The sequence below is a fragment of the Candoia aspera genome, chromosome 1, assembly GCF_035149785.1.
Source record: "Candoia aspera isolate rCanAsp1 chromosome 1, rCanAsp1.hap2, whole genome shotgun sequence".
NCBI lineage: Eukaryota > Metazoa > Chordata > Lepidosauria > Squamata > Boidae > Candoia > Candoia aspera.
Genome location: NC_086153.1, coordinates 5,335,412 through 5,359,816, shown reverse-complemented (window position 1 = coordinate 5,359,816; position 24,405 = coordinate 5,335,412). Strand labels below are relative to the sequence as shown.

General features: G+C 51.5%; 1 protein-coding gene across 1 annotated transcript in view; it reads left to right on the top strand.

The window, feature by feature from the left end:
- The first annotated feature begins 3,156 nt into the window (after positions 1 to 3,156).
- TBX2 (T-box transcription factor 2) overlaps positions 3,157 to 24,405 on the top strand; it is a 36,977-nt gene continuing 15,728 nt past the window's right edge. Inside the window, exons 1-6 of the mRNA XM_063296392.1 lie at positions 3,157 to 3,854; positions 6,661 to 6,928; positions 15,003 to 15,149; positions 19,603 to 19,679; positions 20,934 to 21,103; positions 23,127 to 23,761. Coding sequence (XP_063152462.1) covers positions 3,487 to 3,854; positions 6,661 to 6,928; positions 15,003 to 15,149; positions 19,603 to 19,679; positions 20,934 to 21,103; positions 23,127 to 23,761 — 1,665 coding nt within the window. The 5' untranslated portion in view covers positions 3,157 to 3,486. The remainder of the gene's footprint in view (positions 3,855 to 6,660; positions 6,929 to 15,002; positions 15,150 to 19,602; positions 19,680 to 20,933; positions 21,104 to 23,126; positions 23,762 to 24,405) is intronic.

Sequence of the window (24,405 nt, the reverse complement as noted above, 5' to 3'; positions counted from 1 at the left end):
GGCGCCCACTTCGGAGCAATGGGATCGCGCGCCGTTCGGGGGACAAAAGTCCCGCTCCCCTTCAGATGTTCACGGCTTAGTTTTTCATTCTCGCAGAAACCTTTTGGTCCAACTAAGCGACGGACCTTAGGAAATCGCTTGCCGAACCCCCTGGGCCAGACCTAGATGCCTGTTCTGCGATCCTGTGCGCGATGAGGGAGAAGCCACCCGGAGAAGATCAAGGCTACGAACCGGGTTGGACTCGACTGCAGCCGCGGCTGCGTTCACACGTCCCAAACGCGGGTCGTCCCCAGCATTTCCCCCCTTCCTCCGCAGGCTGCTTTTTCTCAATTTCCCCCATTTCGGGGCCACGGGCGGGCCCTGGGAACCTCTACCCGGGGCTGCCCGACGGCCCTCCGCTGCTGTCACTCACCGAAGGCCGCGCTGGCCCGCGTCTGGCGCGGAGTCCGCTACGCCCTGCGCTCCGGGTTCCTCGCTCAGGTCGGAGATTCCCCCGCCAGGCCAGCTAAGGCTGGGCGTCGCAGCGAGGCTCTTAAAGCGGCGATGCTCCGCGCCTCCCGTGGTTGCCCCTCTCCTCCGGCAATCTGGGAACCCTCTCCAAAATTCCACATTTAGAGAAGAAAGCAGCGCGGATCTCCTTCCAGCTAATCCCCCGCCCCGATCCGCCGGGTGGGGGGGCACGAAGATCTACTCATTTCTGCGCTTCGGAGTGGGCCCTGCTTTCAGCTGCGGCGCGGCTTTGTTTTTCCTCCCCCCCCTTCTCTTCCTTCCTTCCTGAAATTCGGGGGCTGGCGGGGGGGGCTCGTTCGGCGTCTCGTTGAAGCAGCGGCCAGCCTGAGAAACATGCCTGGGGAAGGCAGGAAGAATCGGAGAAAAAGCCCTCTGATTGGATTGAATCAAAGGATCCCCGGTTCTCTCTCTCGTCCCCGCTTCCAAGCTGTGCAGGCTGCGGGGGCGGGATGGGGGTGCGCCGCGCGGGGGTGGTAGTTTTGGGCTCGGACCAGACCGGGCGCTGCTAGAGAGAGCTGCGCGGACTTCGAAGCGCTGCTTCCCTCTAAGTTGGGGCAACTTACTCCAGAGTAAGGGCCTTGCTGAGACTCAGGATCCACTCCTCCCCCTCCCCCGCCTGCTCTGTAGCGCGACCCGGCTTCTTTACCCACAAGTAAGCCTACTCAGTGCGGTTTACTCCCAGCCTTTGTGCGCCGCAGGGTAGCACCCGGCCCCAAAGGAGACCAGAGTTTCTGCGAAGTCGCCCAGCCTTCTCCCGCCCGCGAAGAACCGGCTTCCGCCAACGCGGATGCAGGAGGGAAGCGGCCGTCCTATAACCCTTGAAATGGGCACTGCCAGCTCTTCGGGCAGCGCCTGACTTGTGTTTGCCCAGGAAAAATGATCAGCGCTCAATCTTGACCGTCCAAGACAGCACCCTGGCAGGATGCCGGGCAAGACCTCAGGCTGCGTCCTTCGCGAAGCTTGCTTAGTCTGCGAATAGACAGGCAGGCTGGAGATCCCGCGAGTTTATTTACTTGCAGACGTGACACCAGCGACCTGAGTTGCTTGCAGGTTTTGAGCACATCGGGCACAATCTTAGCTCTCAACCAGAGACCTGCCGGGGCCAGCGGGTCTCCTCGGAGCGTAAGGCTTGGGGCGCCAAGGTGAAGAGGAAAACAGATTGGGATGGGAGAGAAAGAGACGTGTGAAAGGAAAATCCGGGAAAGTGTGCCTGAACTGGGGCTGCAGTGAGGCTGGGCGCGTTAAGGCAGAACAAAATTGGGAGCGGGGTGGCGGGGAGCTAAGCCTTATCCGAGGCTAAACCCGGCATCGCATTCTCACCGGCCCTCAAAATACACGCGTGCCTAAAGGTCTTGGGAATGGGGTTTATCCGCCATCCGTTAACTCCTGCTTTCTGGAACTAGGACACCTACGTGGGTCGGTCGACACGTCCCTGACCCCTCCCTCACGCACGCCCCCCCGCCCCGGGACGACAACCCCCTGCCTTTCGTCCAGGGCTCTGCTCTTAGGTTGCGCTCCGGCGCGTTGGGTGGCGCGCTCTCTCGCTCGCTGGCTCCCGGCGCCCTTGAACAGCCTTTGGCAGCAGCGCCGGGGAAGCTTCCTCCCTCCGTGAGCCAGGACTCTGCCGCCGGGAACCCCGGTCTGGAGAGGGGAGGCCTCCAAAGGCCTGCAGCGTTGGTTAATATTTTATTCTGTTGACATGTTTTCTTTCTGGAGAGGTTTCCGACACCTTCGCCCAACTCTTCCTCGCTCGCTCGCCCCTTCTTTTCCTCCGCCTCCTTCCTCCTCCTCCTCCTCCTCCTCCCTTCTCCCCCTGCTGTAAACCGCTTTCTTTTCTCCCTTTCTTTCTGTCTCTGCCCCCCTGCCTCCCACCCGCATCTTGGCCCAACCTGTCAAAACCACGCCTCTGGGCTTCCACAATTGGTCTGAGCTTCTAAAATCCACAATCAAGGGGGCTTGCCTCATTAAGGGGGAAAGAGGGAGAGGTGGAAACGCGCCGGGGGGGCGCGGGTGGGCGGCGGGTGGAGCGGAGCGAGCGAGCGAGGAGGCGAGAGCGATTGAGCGGAGAGGTGGAGGAACCGGAGCGAAGCAAGGCGGCGCACGCGAGACAGCCCCCGTTTTTACAGAGCGACCCAGGAGGGAAAAAGACAGCATTTCATCCGGAGTTCTCCCGGCCGGAGCTATGAAACCTCTGGCTCTCCGCCGCTCGGATTCCGGCGCCGATCCAGCTGCGGAGCCTCGCGCTTCTTGACCGGAGGAGTCGGCTTTGGTTTCGCTTTGGGCTGGCGGGGGAGCAGGCGGAAAGAAGCGAGGAAGCCCGCCGCCCGGGAGCGGAGACATCGCTCTCCCCCAGTTCCGCCAAATCCGGCTGGGCTTGGCTCTCGCAGGGGCCGGGAGTTCTTCCGAGGCTGCAGGCGGGGGGGGGACGCTGCTCTGCCCGACTCCCCCCTCCCGAAGCCACCCCCGAAGTTTGCAAGATCGTCTGGAGAGGCGCCTTTTTGAAAAGCCGCAAGATCCGGAGGCGTGAGGAATCGCCCTCGCCAGTGGAGGGGGCCCGGCGCTTCTTGATTTGCTTGTTTTTCGACCTCGGGAAGGGGGGGGTCCCTTCCCCCGGGCCTCCCTCCCGTTCGCGGCGAATAAGAAGGACCCACGGGCGCCCCGGAGCCTGTCCGGAGGCTTAAAATCGCCTCACCCACGGGGGCGCGTGGGTGGCGGGGGTTGCGGCGGGGGAGTGGGCTCCCCCCATTCTCTGCGGCGCTCCCCTCTTTTCCCCCTCCTCTTTGCCAAGCCCCGAAGGGACGCGAAGACGGCAGCCTGGCTAAGAGTCCCGGAGGGTTGAAATTGACTAGACCCCCGCCGCCGAGCGCCAAGCCCCCGGGGCTGAAATTCAGCAGCCGGCCGGCTTCCTCCTTCCCCGCGCCCGCTCTCCCTGCCTGGGGGGCCTCGCTCTTCCCGCCTGGCTTTGTGGATGTCCCGATGAGAGATCCAGCGTTCCCGGGGGCTGCGATGGCTTACCACCCCTTCCACGCGCCCAGGCCAGCTGACTTCCCCATGTCCGCCTTCCTAGCGGCCGCCCAGCCTTCCTTTTTCCCGGCGCTGGCCCTGCCGCCGGCCGCCCTGGCCAAGCCTTTGCCGGATCCCAGCCTGGCTGGAGCCGCCGCCGAGGCCGGCTTACACGTCTCCGCTCTCGGACATCACCACCAGGCCGCCCATCTGCGGTCGCTGAAGAGCTTGGAGCCGGAGGAGGAGGTGGAGGACGACCCCAAAGTCACCCTGGAAGCGAAGGATCTCTGGGACGAATTTCACAAACTGGGGACCGAAATGGTGATCACTAAATCGGGCAGGTAAGGAAGAGCCCCGCAGCCCCCCACTCTAATAATGATATGCAGATTTACTGGGGAGGGGGAAAAGCCAGCCTTCGTGTAATAACAAAAACAACGACAATAACAACAACCACAACAGTAACGCCGCTATCGCGCTACAGCATTCTCTTTCAAGGTAAGCAGCTCCGAAAAAGAATGAGGAGGAAATAGCAATAATAATGTAATATGCAGAATGATTGTTGGGATTTATTGGCGGAAGGAGAAAAGCCATCCCGTGTATCGTTGTTGTCATAAAATAATAAGAATACATCATGGTCTTCCCTTTCAGGCGGAGGAGTGCAGAAAGAGGAAGAAGTTTCTGTCTTGGTACAGATTTATGTACTAGATTTTGAGGCCACCCGACTCCAAAAGGAATAATAATAATAATAATAATAATAATAATAATAATAATAATAATAAATGCAGAAACATTTTAGTATTTATTGTGGAGAGAGGAAGAATTCAGTCCTTGTGCAATAATAATAATAATAATAATAATAATAATTTTTAGTGTTTATTGTGGAGAGAGGGAGAATCCAGTCCTTGTCCAACAGGAAGGATAATGATAATCCCGTCACGCTCTGCCCTTTTGAAGTAAGCGGTGCAGAAAAAGAGTAAGAAGTAAATGACAATAATATAATTTCCAGGATCATTGTTGGCGTTTTCTGTGGGGAGGAAGAGACGCCAACTTCTTCCTCCCTTCCATGGGACGGGACGGGCTTCGCCACGTTGCTAATAATAATATTTGCAACTTCTCACACTGAGCACTGCCTTCACCAGCCGGCCTTCCTCTCCACCACCACCCCCGCCCCGCCTTTCCACCCGAAATATTTAGGCTGCTGTCCTACCGACGTCTGCCTGGAAATCACGTTGACCTGGGGGGTGGGGGTGGGCTTCCATTTCGGAGTACCTGAAAGTCCTGATACAAGGGAGGAAGGCTGCTTCCAGATGTGCGGGGGGGGGGCGGAGTGGAAGTGGAGGTGGGGGCTGCTTGACAAGGGACCTGAAAGCAATTTTTTTTAAGGACAGGATGACTCCCGGGAATATCTTCCAAGAAATCTGCCTCCAACTCCTCTCTCCCCCAATCTGAGCCTTATAACTGAAACCCTACAATCTCAGATTATATTTCCACGTGCTTTTTATTTCTATGGAAAGGCTGACCGGTAGAAAAACCCATGGATTTCCTGCTGGTATCTTTGCTATATCTCCCTGCTCACCCCTTCTCCGATTCTGAGTCATTTAGAAAATCAGAAGGTGTTGTTGTTTTTAAAAAAAACACCTTGTTTTTATGCTCAAACATCTGCAAAGCCGCACCTGGAAGCAGTTGATGATTTGGGGGTCCCTTTGGCTGGCAGGGTAGCCTCGCAGAATCCCGCTAAACGTCTTGGAAGGGTGCAGGTGGCCTAGAGGCCAGGATCGATCCCCAAAGCGGCCCAGGGACGGAGAAACGCGAGGTTTCCTCACGAGTAAATACAAGCCAGAGAGAAGAGCGAACGCCGCTCCTTACTCTTTGCGTGCCCTTCCGCTTCCGAAAATCGAGGCTGTTAAAACTTTAGGCCGGTGAAATTGTTTTTATCTCCCTGGGGCGGGGGGAGTAATTTCCAGCCCTGCTTTTTCACCCTGCTCCTTCCCTAACCCTCTTTATTTCTGATAAACGGAGAGGAGGTATTTGGCTTAAACTTCGGAGGAACTTTATGCGTTTTTTCTCTCCTTCCCCTCGCTTGCCCCCCCCTGCCAGTGGCCTATTGTGCGCGCTTTTTAACCACCTCTTCCTTCTCTTAATAAAGGGGTTCTCACCCCACCCCCAGGCACGGTGTGAGCCAGCAAACTCGGGCCCTGCTGATTCAAGCCAAGCTCAATCGAGGCCTCTTTGGAGCTTCTACGTTCTCCAAGAGAGGAAACCCGCAGGCTTTTAAAATTCTGAGATCCAGATTTCTAACTTTTTTTTAAGTTTAGACAAAGGAACCTTCTACAATATAATAATAATAATAATAATAATAAACGTTTATATTCCTGTGTGAGAAATAGAATGCGCCACGTTTACCAGGAAGTAAATTTCTTTCAAATGGATGGAGCTAACCTGGAGGGTTTTTACTGAAAGGGGAAACATGTTTGTTGTTTAGCCTTCCTTTCCTCCAGCCTTATAAAGCAGAGATTATTCAAGCAGATAGAATTATTTCCTAACCGAATGTCGGCCTGGAGTCTGGACAGCCCTTCGCCCAAAATCTGTACTAATGGCAAAGGATGAAAATGGGCCCGGAGCGTTCGGTGCAGGCGCGGCAGGGCTAACATTTTGGCGATCCTGGGAGGGAGGGGGGCGTTGCTCCGGAGTAATTCCTCAGAGTTTCAGAGGGACAAAGACCCCTGAATAAATGTGCAGCCTGAAACCTGCCCTCATCTGCCTTTCTTCTTTGGGAGGGAATATTTAATTCAATCTGGGGAGCACCTCGGAGAAAAGAGCAGAGGCATGTTACTCGGGAGTAAACCTAGTCTTCCCCAGTTTAAGAAGAGAGGCTGTAGAATATACAGGGGCGGGGGGACACATTCAGCCGCCTGCTTCCGAAAATAAATTAGCAAGAAAAAAATTATATAGAATCCTACTATTTAATAGACATTAACCAGGCTCACTCACCATCGCCATCGTTGAAGGAACACCCATTGGCAGGTGCGTGTGTGGGTGTGTAAATTATTATTATCATTATTATTATTATTATCATTACCATCACCATCATCGCCTTTCAATTGCACTGAGATTCCCCCTTCTTTTCACTCTCTCTTTCGCCTCCAGACGGATGTTCCCCCCCTTTAAAGTGCGGGTGAGCGGCCTGGATAAGAAAGCCAAGTACATTCTGCTGATGGATATTGTGGCTGCCGACGATTGTCGCTACAAGTTCCATAACTCGCGCTGGATGGTGGCCGGGAAGGCCGATCCGGAGATGCCGAAGAGGATGTACATCCATCCGGACAGTCCGGCGACCGGGGAGCAGTGGATGGCCAAGCCGGTGGCGTTCCATAAGCTGAAGCTCACCAACAATATCTCGGACAAGCACGGCTTTGTAAGTGGGCACCCTTCCTTCCTTCCTTCCTTCCTTCCTTCCTTCCTTCCTTCCTTCCTTCCTTCCTTCCTTCCTTCCTTCCTTCTCTTTCTCCTTCCCTCTTCCTTCTTTTTGCTGTTTCTTTCTCTCCTTCCTTCCTTCTTGTTTTCCTTCCTTCCTTTCTTCCTTCTTTCCTTCCTTCCTTCCCTTGCTTTCCTTCTGTTTCCTTCCTTCCTTCTTTTTTCCTTCCTCCTTCCCTCTTTTCTTTTTCTTGCTCTCCCCTTCCTTCCTTCCTTCCTTCCTCTTTCTTCTTTCTTATCTCCCCTCTCCCTCTGTCTCTCCTTCAGCTTTTTCCTTCTGGCCCGGGGGAATCCTACGCAATTGACACGTGTCTCTATCTTCAGATAATCACTCCGTTGGGAATTAGAGCGCAGGCAAGCCAACGCCGCCTTCCTCTTCACTCTGAAAGGCCCTTTCTTAAATGCAGCCCAGGTGCAGGATCTCGACCCATCCCCGGCTTTCCTGGGGCTCCAGTCGCTGCCGTCTCGAGGTCTGGTCCCTAGTTAGGGCACCGAGACCCCGGGGCTGGGAAGCGTATCTTCTCTCCTTAGCCTTTTCCAACCTTCCTGAGACAGAAGAGCTAGGGGCATAAAACAACAGCAGCAATGACGATAACAATACAACCTGTGCATACATATTTGCGCAGGCAGGATAAAGAATCCAAGCCTCTCTCTTCTGTATGAGGAAAGAGGCGACCTTCTACCTGTAAAATCCATAGGGATTTTATTTCACCCCCAGCGCCTGATTCTGAACGGGGTGGGGGGAGACTCTTATCAGTAAGCAATAAATCAAAGCGCCCTCCGCTCTCTCTTATCAGGAGCTTAAAATTCATAGCAAGGCCTGGTTCCTAAGCTTGGGGGGGTGGGGGGGAGGGAAGTAGTAAGGAAACAATCGAACCCCCCCCCCCATTCTCCTTCGTGTATCCCGCGCGGCTTGTATCGGCTTGGTTTCGAAATGAAGGCCCACCAATTGCAATGCAAATAACGTGCGGCATTTCCTCTGCGCCGTCGCTTGCAAGTGCGGGCTTTCTGCCGGAGGGTTTGTCGACAGAAATGCTAAGCTGAGGCTTTTCCCGGTTTGGGCTCCCAGGAGACGGCCTCCTTCAGATCAACCCGTTTTAATTGAGAGAATCTCTCTGCGCAGAGGTGGGGAGGCGTGGGGCGGTGGGGAAGAGAGGCTCCCCCGCAAACTTCCGCAGCCCCGGCGCAGTGGTAGAGGGTCGATCTCGGAAGAGAAACTCCCGGGGATTAGCAAAACTGGCCAAAACTGCCGGTTGAGGGAGCGGGAGAAAGAGGGACGGATACAGCTGAGATGGGGACATCTTCCTGCCCGCGGAATTCCCAATCCATTCTTGGAAACCCGCAAACTCCTTTTGCACTCAGCCAAAGGAAAGTCGTAAAGGGCGGGGGAAAGAGGGAATCTTACAAACGCTCACTTTTCATTGTAAGGGGTTTAAGCTCTTCCTTCATTCCCCAACTGCTTTCAGATTGCAGAAGGGGGCCGGATAACTCCCCCCTCTCCTCCGTTACAAATATTCTGCTGTGGGGAAAATGGGTCCCAGAAGCAGCGTTGCCAAACTGGACTTGGGAAAACGGGATTTGAGCCTCCTGGCTTGGGGGATCCGAAAACTGGATTCCCCCATCGTAATCCGTTGGAATATGCACAGTGTTTTTTTACCCGTTTCTTCACCATTTTGCCTATACATACATCTTAAATTACCACCTGGCCCTTTTTGTTCTGGCGAGGTCCTTCCCTTTCCCAAATGTTAGACAGCAATTCTACATATCATAATCTGGGAATAAATCCCCTGAAACAAAATTATGCCGCATTTAGAGTAAACGTTTTTCAACTGGCAATCTTAAAAACGTACAGTATTTAAAAATGTATTTCTACACCGTTGGGGCCCTGTTGAAAGTCAAATGAAATACAAAGGGAGACCTAGACCTGTCTGACCTCTGAGTAGGGGGGGGGGAAAGAGATGCTTTTATTTTTTATGTTCTTTATTGCTGAAAAAGAATGATAACCGGCTTGAATGTATCTGAGCAAACCTAGTCAGGGCAGGAGAAATAAGGTTTTTTTTTTTAAAAAAAAGACCTTATTCATCAAAATCACTTGGACGTTTCGAGAAACAAGAGGGAAATAGAGGAATTATTTCCATACATTTTGATCTGTTTGTTGTGTTATAACTTGACCTCCTTTTAAACTCAGTTTAAGAGGTTATGAAAAGTCTTTTTCCGGGGAGGGAATGAAGGAAACAAGTCAAATTACAGGTGTCTGTTACAAAAGAGAAAGACAAAACAGGGTTAGAATCTAATTCTCAGCACAGCCCTCTGCTTCCTTGGAAGTAAGCGTCCTTCTATTCTAGCAGGACCTGGCAAAAAAAAAAATTACAGCTTGGGAACAAGAACTGGAAAAAAACCCGGAGCCCGCGCGTTTTGCTAGAAATTTAATTTAAGCCCCTACAACGTAGAATGTGCACAGTCTCCTCTTCCGGTGTGTTTGTGAGAATTCAGTTCCTTTTCTTAAAAGCCACGCGAAACGTTCTTCCCTTCCGGACTCATTTTCGGGGCAGGTTGAAATTCAACGGATGGCTCAGGCCTTCTTGCAGGCGCCTGGGCACCCACACCCGGGAAAGACTGCAGGCTGTTGCGGCGGGGGGCGGGGGGCTGGACCCCCAAACAGCGACAACATTTTCCATAAACGCGCTGAAGCAGCCGGAAGGAGGGAGGCAACGTTTGACGCTGGCGAGGGTCTCTGCCCCTATCTTACAGGCGCACACGTGCAGGGTTACCAGATCTGTTTTTTCACTGATTCCCCCCCCCCCCCACATTAAAAGCCATATTCGGGGCGAGGGGGGAGATGGGATTCAGTGCCTGCACTCCGGCCAAGCCGCAAAGGTTTCTGCCTCGAAGCGGGCAACAGAAAGGGAGCATTGCGGCCTGCAAGGGTTAAACGGTTAATACTGCGTGAAGCCTAAAAGTGTCTCTTCTTTCGGTTTGCCCTGTTTCTCTTTGAACACGGACTGGGCAGTGTCGCGCGAGGAGTGGGGAGAGTAGCCTTTCTTTAAAAATTCCCACCCCACCAGCATCACCAGCCCACCAAATAGACGCGCGTTGGCAGGGAACAATCGTGTGCCTATTTTTCTGGATCTCGCGCGACAGGAAGAGAGTGGAGGTCGGCGGGTTCCGGGCGTCGATCCCGACGCCACCGGTGGGGAACTGCTCGTCTGAAGGCCAGGAGTGGGTTTAGTGCAGGGGCTAGTCTGCAACACGTGTCTTCCTTCCTTCCTTCCTCTTTTCTCTCTCCCTCCTTCCTTCCAGCACGTTGCTGTATTTCCAAAGTGTCCGGGTTAACTGCTCTCAGGAATCCCCTCCTGAGCCTGCGACTGGGCTGGATCGCGTCCCAAAATTGTGAGGCTCGCGTGTTCCAAGAAGGGAAAAGAAGGAGAAAACGGAGGGGCCTTTTCGTAAAGGCCTCAAAAGACTCATCCCCTGATATTTGCCCGGGTTCAGTGGAGCCCCCACCCCCCCTTCCCCCCTCCCCTCCCCTCCCCTCCCCTCCCCTCCCCAGCAAAGGAAACTGAAATCCGGGATGATCTGAGAGAACCAAACAGGGCGCAAGTATCCCGTTCGGGGTGTGGGGTGTTTCAAAAGCGCCGGCGTCTCCGAGACATTGGGGAAGACTGTCTGGCTTGCAAGGGAATCCTCTCTAAACAAATCTGCTTTTAGGGGGCTGGAGTGAAAGGGGGAGGGGGGGTTGCAAACGGGTTGAGCAAGAAGCACTGCAACTGGGGACGGGGGAGAATTAAGAGCTCCTTCTCTTTCCCCCGCGTATCCTTCGATTATTGTTGCACTGTTGCATTGCATTCGGTGCCTCCGACGGCGGCCCTCGCTTTAGGCAGGGCTTCCTCGCGAGCCAGTTATTGGGGCTGCGTCCTCCAGGGAGAAGGGGCAGCCTGGGGCGCTGCTTCTCGGCGCGAGGGAGCCCCACCGATCGCTTCCTAGGAAATGCAATTGGGATCTTGAGGAGGAATCATCACCACCATGGAACGACGATGAAGAGGCTGTGGTATTAGAGCCTCGGTCCTCCTCGTTCCGTAAAAATGCTTACGTAGGGCTTACTTGCGAGTAAGTAAATGAAAGAGACCCTTTCCTCCACCCAAAGGGATTTGGGACTAGGAAGCGGAAAGTGCGTGCGTGTCTCCCTCAGGAGAACCGTACGTTTCTGCGAGGCATACTCCTAGGGAACCGCAGCCTTAAGAGTGTCAGGAGCTTATCTATTTGCCTGGTAAGCAGCACGTCGGAACGGTTGTTCGAGTTGCGAATTGCACTCGGGAAGGACTAGGAGGGGTTCACACAAACGCCCTTGTTGTTTCCTTACACCTCCAGGTTTTAACAGGTTTCCCTCACCTTCCCTGCTAAATTGCTTGCGGGGGGGGGGGGCGCGGCGGTTAGGATCAAGGCTTTTCACCCTCCATCACAAAATAAATGGAGGCAAGGCCCCTTTGATTTGAACGAAGGTCGATTGTAGTTAAATGCGCTTAATTCTTCCACAGCGTGCAGGAGGGCTAGGCTCTGGAGCAGATTCAGGACCTTGGCCTGAGCTAGGCTTAAATCCGGATCGGTGGCTTGACTGGCCTGTGAACCGTTCTTTCTTTCTGGAGGCGAGGCCCTCTTCCGTCTAAGCATCCCCGGCTTAGATCTTTGGGCTCAGCTAGGCCCCCCCAAATCTTCTCACTGGACAGCGAGGAAGTCCTAAGGTATGGGCCGGAGCTGTGAGCGAGCCTAAGCCTCTTCCTTCTGTAATCCCACGGGCCTTATTCCCGCTCTACCCTGAGCCACAGTCTAGCTTCGCCCTATTTTAACCTAGCCTGTGTAGCACGGTTAGTTAATGGCTCGACCTGCCCTGTGAAAGCAGAATAATGGGTTGACCGAATAACGAATCAGCCACAAAATATGTGACTGTCTAGAGTCATGTATAAATCGAAGAAATAAAACAAAATCTCTCAAGAAGGGACCTTAGACTTCCAGTTCAACTGGAAAAAAAACCCCAAACTTTTATGATTGCAAGCCGCCCAGAGTCACTTGTTGAGATGGGCGGCTGAGGAAATTACCCAATCAAATAAATGAAGTCAGGCGCAAGCGGTTCACCGCCTTTCAAGGAATAGCTGCCTTCCTTTAGGATCGATTCCACCCCAGCCTTTAACCCGAATTATCAGCCATGCCCAACCCAAACTGATTTGAAAGAAAGCCTTATCGAGTACACCGGTGCTTCCTTCCGAGGAACCAGGTCCTCCAAGCTGACCTCAAAGATCTTTGGGTTTGTTTTTTTAAATGTCGTTTAAAATGCAAGGCTTCCAGTTGATTTAAATCCGCCACGAACTCGGTTTAAGTGAATTAGCAATCTGAACTCCTGCCGAACTCCCCCACCCCGCCCCCAAGAAAGGGGCCGAAACGGGTGAATTAAGAATGGGGTTTCTAAAATGGGGCAGTGTAAATGCGGTATATATAAATAAAAAGAACTATTACATTTGAGGGTGCAGAACGGGGGGGGGGCTCTAGATCATTCTGAAAGTTGCAAGAGGGAGGCCAAACACAATTTGCGGAATGACCAAGGACTCCTGTCCAGCCGAATGGAGACCTACTTGAGACTTACTTCCGAGGAGGCACATTCGGTTGACCCTCCGCATGTCTGGATGGGTCTTTTTGTTTTAGATCTGGATGTTGCAGGGGGTCCCTTGCGAGTAAATGGATGGGGTTCGGGGGTTTAACGTTAGCCTTAAGCCTTGCCGGTGTTTCCTTGAACGTGTGAACGGGAGACAGGTAGATCTCGCTGGAAACAAAGGGCTTTTAAGGAACCTGGCTCGCTTTGCATTCAGCTCGCGGGGCCTTACTTCCGAGTAACGATTTTCCTGTCGCTTGAAGCTCCCTCGGTTTCAGAGAACACCCCCCGAATAATTAGGGCATTTCCTCACCCTGGCACCCGCGGGACTGGGAGGACTACAAGCCCCATCTTCCCAACCCGATTGGCGAAGGCTGAAGAAGAGTTGGGGTCGTTATCCGGAACTGGGGGGAGTCTAGATGCCCCCTAAAAATAGCCTAAGAGACTCTTTTAGCCTAGATAGCCGACTTTTTAACATTTCTTTTCGTCACTAACGAAAAAGAACGAATCACCCAGGCCACTGTCGCACAGGGAGTGAAGCCTGGCTTAATTCGCCTATGGATCGCCACCCATTTTGACTGGGGAATCCAAATAGACAATGGACAGTAGTTTTTAACCGGGATCTCCCCAGCCAGATGATTTTTTTGGAAATGAGCCTCCCGTATTTCAATTCGCTGTGCGCGTTGGGGCCCCCCTCCAAATGAGCGCGTGGCAGGGGAATCCGGGCCGGTAGGAAAAGCGAAGAAGCTACCGCCGCTTTTCTTAAACTTGCTGGGGAGCAAGGGCGCTCCGAAAGAAGGGGTGGATCGGCCCCTTCCCTCCCTCTCGATCTCACAAGCCAGCTTTCAGGATGGCTTGCTCTGCGCCGCGCGCCTCTCTTCGCCCAAATGGAAAGCAAGCCCACTTGCGCTCCTGCGGAAAATCAGCGATTGGCCCCCTCCTTTGCCGGGGATCCTAGATCGAAACGGGCCTGCTTTGCTTCCGTAAATCTCCGGCCGGTCCGGTTCTCGCGGGGAGGGTGGAAAGAGGAAGCCGTGGCTTTCGCCTCGCTTTCCCCCATTGTTCCAAACCAGCCCCTGTGAAGGCGCGCCTGGGGTGGAGGGATCTCCTGTTTGTCGGTTGGATTGGTTGCAGCTCAGGTGCGGAGGACTAGCGCCTTGGGGAGGCAAGAGCAAAGAAACGGTCGTCCGTTGGCGCTCTCCGATTTACTTTGGAGTAAAGTGTCCTGGTGGCCGCTGGAGGCGTTGAGGGTGGGGGGTGATCAAAGCAAGCTGTTTCTCTGGGGTCGTTCGCTTTTCTTCTTTTGGGGAAGGGGCAAAGCGAAACCCTTTTGACACCCTCTGGATTTCCATGGGAGAGGAGAAACGGGGGGCCTACAACTGTTTTCCCCAGAGAAACAGGGACTTTTCCTTTGGGTGCTACCCGCCTTAAATTGTTAGCATTATTAACATAAATCTATTTCGTCATCAGAGATCATTCTGGGTCGATTTTCAACCTTTTCCTTCTTTTTTTATGTACTGTGGGGAGAGCAGGTGTTTAGTCGGAAACAGGCTGGAGAGAGAGCGAACTCTACACATGACCTGGAGCACAGGAAAATAGTCTCTTGAGCTCCCCTCCAATATCATAATTCCTCTCCCAGGCCCTGGCTGATCATAAATATATGAATGAAAAACCACTGTGTCTTATAAAAGGACGCGGAACAACGTTAGGTTTCTCTGCCTAGGCATAAAGAAGCTGAGCGAGGAATTATTTGAGACTGCAACCTATTCCATACAGCTTTACTCTTGAGGAAGCTTCCTAAACTTCTCCCTAGTCTTACACCTGCTTCCTTGGCCAGCAGTTTTAGAGCGATGCTTTTTTCTTCTGCTCCTTCACCTTTTTCTCCCAGGCCATCACTCCGAACTGGCTCTAAAACGTCACTCGGAATTGTCCCTTCTCCCACACCAGCAAAGCCACCCTTGTCTCTAGCGAAGTGAAAATCCCAGTTCAGCTTCAGATTAAGTTTGGGGTGTCTGATCCTGAAGGGGCTGTTCTCCAGAAAGAGCTGTCGGGAAGAGAGGTGTAAACATCATTTCTTGCTGACCTTCCTTTCTCTACCTTGTTGCGGGATCACAGTCTTACTGGGAACATCTTTTATCACAAGCGCTCCCTCTTTTTCCCTCCTCCCCCAATACAGTGTCCTTTCTCATTTTATTGGGGGGTGGGGATGCAGTGGCTTAAAAAAAAACTGGCTTAAAGAAAACAACTAAGCAGATATCTTTATGAGTACAATAGTTTCACACAGAATGATTTTTTTAAAAAGATGTCCAGATTTTTCCCTCCCCCTTTTTCTAGCTTTCAACTATCTTCTTCCCTCTCCCCACTTCCCTAACAGACTATCCTCAATTCGATGCACAAGTATCAGCCGAGATTCCACATAGTCCGAGCAAATGACATCCTCAAGTTACCCTACAGCACTTTCCGAACTTACGTGTTTCCCGAAACCGACTTCATTGCGGTGACTGCTTACCAAAATGACAAGGTAAGGACGTGGTGGGGTGTGGGGCTAAGGGCCGGCTCTCTTTTTCTTAAGTTTCTGGTCCGTCACCTCGGTACTTCCAACTTTTTCTTCCAGGGTGGTAGGTTTCAAACCCTAACAGGCTGAAACAGTAGGCATAGAAGACCCCAATGGCTAGTGTTCAGGATAGACTGCCATGGTCCTCGGAGGTTCCATTGAACTTTAAGCTTCCTGGATTTGCCTCTTTTGCACTTCTTCCTTTTTTCAGAGCCAAGGAATCCGAGACAGGTGCTTATCAAAGCGTGGTGTAAGGCTAGTCCGAGTATTAGGGAGAGAGAGAAATCAAATCTCAGTTCTGGGATTTTCACTGGAGGCCGCCTTCCGTCTTAAATATCTAACGCGCAGGGCTCGTTGGGTGATACACGAATTTTGGCAGGGAATATCTCCTCCCTGCAACATCTTTTGTTACATAAACGATGCCCAAAATATTCCTCCCCCCATCTCGCTGTTTTTTGTCCTCTAGGTAGACACAGTTCCAGTTTTTAAGAGGTTTTTCAGGGTGTGGATCTCTCTTCCCTTTTGATCTTCGCACACCACCTTCAAAAAATGCCTTCACGGCAGTGGCTTCTCTATGTTCAATCTTTTCCCCCTTGGTTGAGGGAATTCCTGGGGGTGGGGGAGGTAATGGAATAAGCAGTTGGGTTCTGGTTGCAGGATTCACAGAAAGGGTAACCTGGCTTAGTGGGACCATTGCTGCATTCACATACAGTAGATCAGCCCTAATGCCTGATTCACACAACTTCCTAAAGTGATGGCTGGTTTTTCCCAAGACCCTGAACCACAAGCTACTCAATCCCATTGGAGCCTAGTTTATGTGTGGTTTGAAACTAGGCCATGCACTGAGATTAGGGGTCAGTGCAGCCTATAGCCCAGATTTAGCTTAATTCTGCAAACTTTAGTTAACCCTGGGTAAGAGGGACTGGAAGCACCTTCCGGATTTCCCTGAATTTTGGGGGACAAGAAAGGGGCAGGGAAGTAGAGAATTGGGGGCTGAGTTCCCCCAACAAGCTTATGCTGTTGATTGAATAAATCATGCATTTTCAGAATATACTGAACCAGGAACTAATCAAAGGAGCTGAGTTCAACGAACTGTTAATTCAGTTACTAAATTATAACATTGATCAAGGTTAGGATTAAAACAAGGTCAGAACTGCCTGTGAAGGACCTCGGTAGGTTTTTATTCGGCCTGGTTGTGGGAATCCAATCACCAGGTTTCCAAAAGAAAGGCCCCGAGAATCGGGCGTGCAGCTTTAAACACGCAAGAAGACCCCATTCAAATAAGCGCTGATTGCTTTGGAGTAAACCCCTGCAAGATCGGTTGCACTCCTTCGGAAAACGAGCAACTTGCCGTGCTCAGCCCCGGAAAGAGGGAAATAGGGAGCGGGGAATTAGTTTGTTTTAAAGCCCAATTATGTCCCAGATCCAGGGTATAAAACCCCGGCTGGAAATCGGACTGGAACTAGATTTGAGCCGGGAGCGGAGGAAGGGCGCGGAGAAATGCCTTTTGCAAAGCTTCCGAGCGTTTGGAGGGAGGGGTTCGGTGGGGAGGAGAGAGGACCTTTTCTTTGCCTGCCCCCCCCCCGCCCCCATCTCAGCCCGGCCTGGCCTGTCGCTTGCGGGCTTTCTCTCCGCGGTGGGCCCGGCGTCAGAGGGTCGTTAATCGATTACGGACTTCACCCTTCAAGTTTACGAGGCCACCAGCCTGGTCCGGCGGGAGGAGCCCCGCCGCCCCGGGCGGGAAAGGCAAGCTAATTGAAAACCCGGCCTTTCCAGATCGCCGGGCCCGGAGACGGGGGAGCCCCCCACGCCCTCCTGTCTCCCCAAGTCGGAGCCCCGATCCTCCTCCGCCCCGCAGCAATTCGCGCTTCCCTCTATGAAAAGAGGGTTTTCTTGGCCCCCGAAGAAGGAAAAATCAGGGACCGGGTAGAGTCGGGCCAAGGGTGTTCTGGATGGGCGACTGTTTCTCCAAAATTCCTTTTTAAAACAGGGGCGATCTTTTACCTGATCTTCAAGGGGTTAGAAGGGCAAGTCCTTTTCTGGACAATTGATCCCCCTCTTTTTGCCCCCCCCGTCTCTGGACGTTTCCTTTCTTGATCAAAAGACGTACCCCTCCCTTTCGACCCCCCCAGCAGCATCCTTCTGAGGGGCTGCGCTCCAGTTCCGTTGAAATCCCACTCCCATCATCCCCAGCCAGCGTGGTCAAGGGGGATTTGAAGGAAGCCCGGCATTCTGGAGGCCAAGGAAGGGGAGCTTGGCGAACTTCCCGGGGATTCTTGGATCGCGTCCGACCCCGCTTCCCCCTTAATGGAGTCATTTCGCAGACCAACCCGCCTTTTTTTCCCGGTTGTGGGAACGCGGCAAGCCGGAGTTCCCCTCGGGTTCTTGGAGGCAGGTTGCACAAAGTGGGGGGGAGCCCTAAAATGTCTTGCGCAGGAGGTGGGGGGAAGCCATTTGCTAATCTATTTTTTTTTCTGTCCCCACCATTTGCCTGACTTACTAGCAAGAAATGGCACAGTTCATCCTAGCTGATCAGATCGGGCGGTTTGCAGTTTCTTGCAAGGAAAAGTTAAAATTCTTTCTGTCTCTCTCCCCCCACCCCAGTTTTTTTTAAGGAAGGGGCTAAGAGAAACACCAAAAGTCAAGTCTAATGGGTTTCCTTGTAAGCTAAGCTGGTGTAGGATGTGGTTAGGGGCTTAAGAAGAGCAGAGCATTTCTCCCTTTTAAGAACAGGCCTCTGCAACGATTTCCCAACATTGCATTCAAACCCAAAGGAAAATCGGTTTCTGGAATTCCCTACCATGATAATTATTAGCTTTCAGGGGAATCATAAGAACGAGATGATTAAGAACTGACAAGGAGGAGCTACATGGAATCTCAACCTCCATGGAGAAAGGCAGTCTACCTTTGTGTCCCTGGCACTCAGAAAAACCACCAGATGTTCACTTCCTTCAGTCAGGGTTCCTCTGCTCTCTCCCCCAGGAAGTATTCTGCTTATGTTTTGACAAAACCCTTTAATTTATGATTAATTCCGGGAGTCCCAGTACCCCTCTGAGCCAACCCATGGGGATGCTTTGAATGTGGGGAAGGGCTGGGAGGGAGCAAACGAACTAAAGCAAACAGCAGTCTGGTTCTTCCAGGTCCAGGGATCCTGGTTTCATAGCTGTCTTCCCTGCACAGAGGCTCTCAGGGCTGGACACCAGGGTGGGAAAGAAGCTGATCTTTGTTGTTGTTGTTGTTCAGTCGTGTCCGACTCTTCGTGACCCCATGGACCACAGCACGCCAGGCCTTCCTGTCCTCCGCTCCCTCCCGGAGTTTACTCAGATTCATGTTCACTGCATCGGTGATGCTGTCTAGCCATCTCACCCTCTGCCGTCCCCTTCTCTTTTTGCCTTCAGTCTTTCCCAGCATCAGGGTCTTTTCCAGTGAGTCCTCTCTTCGCGTTAGGTGGCCAGAGTATTTGAGCTTCAGCTTCAGTACCTGTTCTGTGCTGATCTTAGCTTTATTCAAACTCTGATAAGTAATTCAGGCCAAACCCACAGCATCAGTTTTGATCATGCTGCAGGGTGTTAAACTGGAGGACTGAAAACTCCTTCCTATCCTTTTTATGCAAATCTGGTCTCTCTCTTTCTCTGTCCCCCCAGATTCCCAGCCCTATAGCTAGGAATTTTAGGGCCAATAGTCAAAGTCCTGAACTGGAAAAGGAAGTCAGCACCTGAGTTCTTAAAAAAAAATCCAAAGCTGTGTAAAAAAACCTATGTAAATAAATAAAAGGATAACATAAAGTCCAGGATCCTAAACCTGTCTGGGGAACTTGGATTCGCTCTTTTGGCTGACAACAGAATGTTAACTTTGCATCTTCTTCTCTGCACTTTTCTGCATTTCCTGATTAGGGGCTGCAAATAAAGACCCCTTTAAATAAAGGTCTTACTTCTGAGAAAGCCTACCTAGGATTGTGCGGTAATTGAAGTACAATAACCCCCTTGAAGGCTGTCTTCACACATTCAGCATGAACTGTGTTCTTTGAACTCCCCCCCACCCTGCTTCCAAGGGATTTTTAAGTCAACTTATATTTGAAATGAAGCGTTTAAAACAAAAAACAAAAAGAACCTTTCTTTCCCCAAAGAAGGGAGAATAAAAAAATGTTCCAGGTTTCTGTTGGAACAGCCTGAAGGAGTCACTAAGAGCAGAAAAAAAAAATCACTTCAACCAGGGCTCCCCAAACTGGTGCCCTCCAGATGTTTGGACTGCTGTTCCCCAAATCTGTAGCCATGGGCTGCCTGAGCTGGGGATTGTGGGGACTGAAGTGCCAAACACCTGAGGGTAGGGCAAGGTGGGCATGAGTTCACTCCTCTGCCAGCTTGGCTGGCCCATCAAACAACCTTGGAGTGTTTCTGAAAATGATTTCAATATTTCTCAGATCACCCAGCTGAAGATAGATAACAACCCCTTTGCAAAAGGATTTCGAGATACGGGGAATGGACGACGAGAGAAAAGGTAGGCTGAGAATAATCTTTCCTCAGTGTTAATGAGGTGGGGTTTCAGTGGGCAAAGGCTGTTTTTCATTTCTGCATTTTCCCCTTATCTTAGTTCGCCATCCTAAATATAGTTGCTTGGGATTTAAGACCTGTAGTGGATCGATTTCAGAGCAGACACACCAAGAATTGTACTGTGCTGTTGTTGTTATTATTTACAATCTTATTCAGGTTTACTCAGAAGTTTTGCGGGCATCATTAGTATCTTCACTGAGTTCTGAGCTTGCTGAAAACCAGAGAAACAGACCCAGCCATGAGGAACTTTGTAATCAAACACTGTGTTCACCCAAGGTGTTGAACTGCGGTTCGCTTAATCATGGTTTATTAAATAACCTCCCATCACCTGGGATTTGATAGCAAACTGCCTTAAATATAACTTACAAGTCATAGTGGCTGGATTTATATGCAACTCATTAAGCCATGGACAAAGCCTTACTGAGCGTTCAAAGCAGTGCCTTAGTCAAAGATGGTGTCTTCAGTTAACCACAACTCCCCAGGTTGTGGTTGGCTCCCTCTGCCTCCCACAGGCAAATAACATGTTACATTAACCAAGTCTAAAATTTGGCACAGGGAAAATGAGGGCTGAACTTGAGAAGGGAAAGAAGGTTTAAGCCAGATTTAATAGCCGTCCCTAACCCCTTAGCAGAGAAAGCAGATGGCAGCGCAGAGGCCATTTTGGCTGTCTCAGAAGCTAAGCAGGGGTAGGCCTGGAGAGCAATGGGATGGGAGACCACCAGTTGATCCCTGGGCTGCAGATTAGACTGGGAAACAGACGACATCCTGAAAGAAAGCAGCGGCAATCCACCAGGGCCGCAACTGGGGGTGGGGGGTGGGGCAACCGGGGCATGTGCCCCGGTCGCCCCGCTGGGGGGGCGCCAAAATGAGCGCTGGGGGAGCGCCAAAATGGGTGCGGAATCCATGTTTGCCCCGGGTGACACAGACCCTAGTTGCGGCCCTGCAATCCACTTCCACGCTGCTGTCAAGAAAACCACACAGATTTATGACCAGGTGTCAACTTCACTCCAAAGTGGCTTGACTGTGGCGAGGTGTTGTCCCTTTCTGGTTCGGGTGGGAGGTTGTGGAGGGCTGTAATCCGGCTTTGCCTTCGACCTCGAGAAGTGGTAGAGGGAAGGGGGGATTCAGACCATCTCAAATGCCGACGCCCCTCTGTTGAAGATTAAGACCGGTCCCGCTCCCCTTTTTTCCCCACTGAAAGGAAACAGCTGACTCTCCCTTCCCTGCGGATGTACGAGGATCCGTGCAAGCAGGACAGAGACGGGGGCGAGTCGGACGCCTCGTCGTGTGAGCCTGCCCCAGTTCGAGAATCACTTCACTCCCCGTTGGCGACCACCCCCAGCCCCTTGCGGGCCCACCGAAACAGCAGAGGTGAGGATCTTTGGGGCAGCGTCAACAAGGGCGGGGGAGGGGGCTCCCTTCCCCAAATGGGCCCCCCCAGCTCCACCTCTGAACCCCCGGAGTCACCTTCTTCAGCAGTTTCCCCCCTTAAAACAGTTTGAACTTCTTCCGTGAAATAAATCTAACTCCTTCCAAAATCATAATCATGCACGTACCGTTTATTTATATTATGCCATAGTTGGACATGCAGGTGCCAAAATGATGAGAAGCGGAGCTGTTTCTAAGCTTGTATTAAGTTTATCCACCAAGGAGAACGTGGACGTTCTTGTTTTGTAATATTTTCCCCAGGGAATTATTCCCCCATCTCTCTGCCCCCTTTCCTTGCTACTGAGAATGAAAGTTTTGGAAGACTTTGCTATCTATCGCCCCCTGCTGGCTGTATTAAACACGCCTTTTCTCCTCTGGAATTTTTAGTCACTTTCGCCCTAAAAACTTTTGCCCGAAAATATCCGGTCTCAGGCCTGGAATTCTTAAAATTAATTAACAGAGGCTGTTTCTAAGTTCCCACCAAATAAACTAACAATAAATTGATTGAGGTTGCTGTCTTCACACATACGTGCCTGGAAAGAAATCACTCAATTACTCCATTGGTTTTAAGTGCCTCTGGGTTAAAATTTCTAGCAGTTTACCCACAGGTAATATCCGTGTTCATACCATATGCTAAACCCAAACAAGCCAGCCATATTATGGCTTAATGTGACAATCTAGTTGACGCAACTCTAATGCAATTCGTCTGGTTTTGTCTTAGCAAGGACAGTTTGTTAACCAGGATTGGTGGTTTAGTATAATGGGCAAATACAGCCAGTAGACCATCTAGGCTTTCAGCCTTAAACTATTATTTTGCTTTTGAGTAAACTTGCACAACATGAGGCTGTAAGGCTGCCTGTGAGTTTAAATGATGGGCTTTAATTGATGGTTTGTTCAAAAATGAATCCTGCAGAGCTGCGACTTCAAGAACAAACTTCTTTCCAAGTCCTGAATATTGTACACGTTATTACAATTGTGTGGCTCCCAGTAAGTGCCACACTGTAAGCAAAGGAGAGGCATAAAAATGGGCCTTTCCTTCTAAGGACGTGTGGTAAGATCATAGCCCTGGAGAGTTTTGATTTATTGATTAAATTAAGCCATATTTCAGTAGCCAGAAGATGGAAATCTCAAGCGCATCATTTACTTTGGAGGCAATGTGGACACTGGAGTGTTTACTGCAAGGTATCTGATGTTCTGCACTAAATGGGAGCTATTAAAAATGCCCTTTCCCCTGAATCACGAGTCCTTAGCAGGGCTAATGACAGGCAAAGAAATGCTGATTGGTGCTTGCTCAATTTTGTAGGGGATTTGCTTTAGAAATTCTGTCCCAGGAAAAGAGACTTCTGGAGAAGTTCTCACGGAGGGAGAGTGAGGTAGCTGTGCTCATTTAGGGACAAGGTGGCCAAATGGTGCGGGTAAATATCCTAAAAAGGATAAAAAATGCGCTCCATCAAGTTGAAATCAGTTTTCCGGTGCTTCCATGGACACAATCTCCTTGGATACAGTCAGGCAAGAAGGGCTTGCTGTTTTGCTTTTCTAGCACGCTTATTCAACTTCTCAGCCTAGCCTACAGCCTGGGAGTTTCCTGGTTGTCTCCCATCCAAATCCTAACCAACTCCAACCCCATTTAGCTTCCTCCTCCACACCCGGCCAGGCTCATGTTGCTACTTGCTAAATTTCTTTCCCACCTCCCCCAATCCCCAAAGCAGATGTGTTTATTTACGAAATACTTAGGCCACCCCAGTCAGCGAGGACTTCAGGTGGCTCACAAAATACAGCCCCCTAACATGCTATAAAATACAGAAATACTCATTGTCTGCCAAAGGCCATCACCTGAAGCATCCAAAGCACCATAAACCCTCCCCCCCAACCCCCATTCCCAAGGATGATGGGATCCTGGAGGACGCTGGTTCCCCACTCCTGCAGCTTAACCGGTTGGGCTCAAGTGGCATTTTTCTCCTTGCAGAAGACAAGGGCAGCGACCAAGAGCTGGAGAAGGGGCCGGGAGTGAAGCGGTCCAGCCCGGACCTGGGCCAGGGGAGCCCCCCACCCAATCACGTCCCCTGCTTGCAGGGCGAGGAGAGGATTAAAGAGCGAGGGGCCGGCAAAGGCAACGAGGTCTCCAAGGAGGGCAATGGTGGTGAGGGAGGGCTCTTCCCCCCTCTGGGCTTGGAGAAGGAGAAGACGGAAGGCAGGCGGAAGGAGGCTCTTCTTCAGCAGCCCCAGGAGGGATCCAAGAAGGAGGGGTCCGGGGACTGTGCCCCGATGGGGTGCACCAGCAAGGAAGCCTTTACCCCCCTGATGGTGCAGACCGACAGCCCGCCGCACTTGAATCCCAGCCACCTGCAAAGCCTGGCGCTCTCAGGCCTCCACAGCCAACAGTTCTTCAACCCCCTGGGTGCTGGCCAGCCCTTCTTCCTGCACCCAGGACAGTTTGCGATGGCTCCCGGTGCCTTTTCGGCCATGGGGATGGGACACTTGCTGGCCTCGGTGGCAGGCGGAGGGAGCCTGGAAAACGGGGGACTCTCTGCTCCTCAAGGGACAGCGGGCACCACCGCCCACTTCCCCTTCCACCTCTCCCAGCACATGTTGGCTTCTCAGGTAAGGGGGCAAGGAGGGGGGGCAAAGAGTTGGTATCGCCTCTCCCTCTGAGGACGGGGCTTGTCAATGTGGCCTGTGGCTTGACCTGGCCTTGAAGGGCTAGATTTACAGTGTTTCTCAAACCTGTCAACTTTAAGACATGTGGACTTCAACTCCCAGAATTCCCCAGCCAGCATTGCTGGCTGGGGAATTCTGGGAGTTGAAGTCCACATGTCTTAAAGTTGACAGGTTTGAGAAACTCTGGGCTAGAACATGGGACAGGAACTGCTAAATTCAGATACTGAACAATCCAGTTAAAAAGAGGTGCTGAAAACATATTTTGGCGTGAGACTTTGAAAATTGGTCCTTTTCAGGGTAGAGAATTCTGAGCTAAGTAGGTGGTGGTAATTAAGTTCCTAAACCTCTTTAAACCAAGTTCCTCCTTTGCAACCTGCCAGGTTTGTTTTTAGGTTTTGTTGAATTAGCCACAATTGCCTTGGTTCCTACATGGCCTTTAGCCATAAATCATGGTATATATGCCTCTGTGGCTAGGTTTACTGATCAACTCAAACAAAGTCCAACAGACTTGATTATAGCTTAGTGTAATGTAAAAACTTAAATAATTGCTCTGGGTAACAAAACAACAACATCCTCACACAACCCTT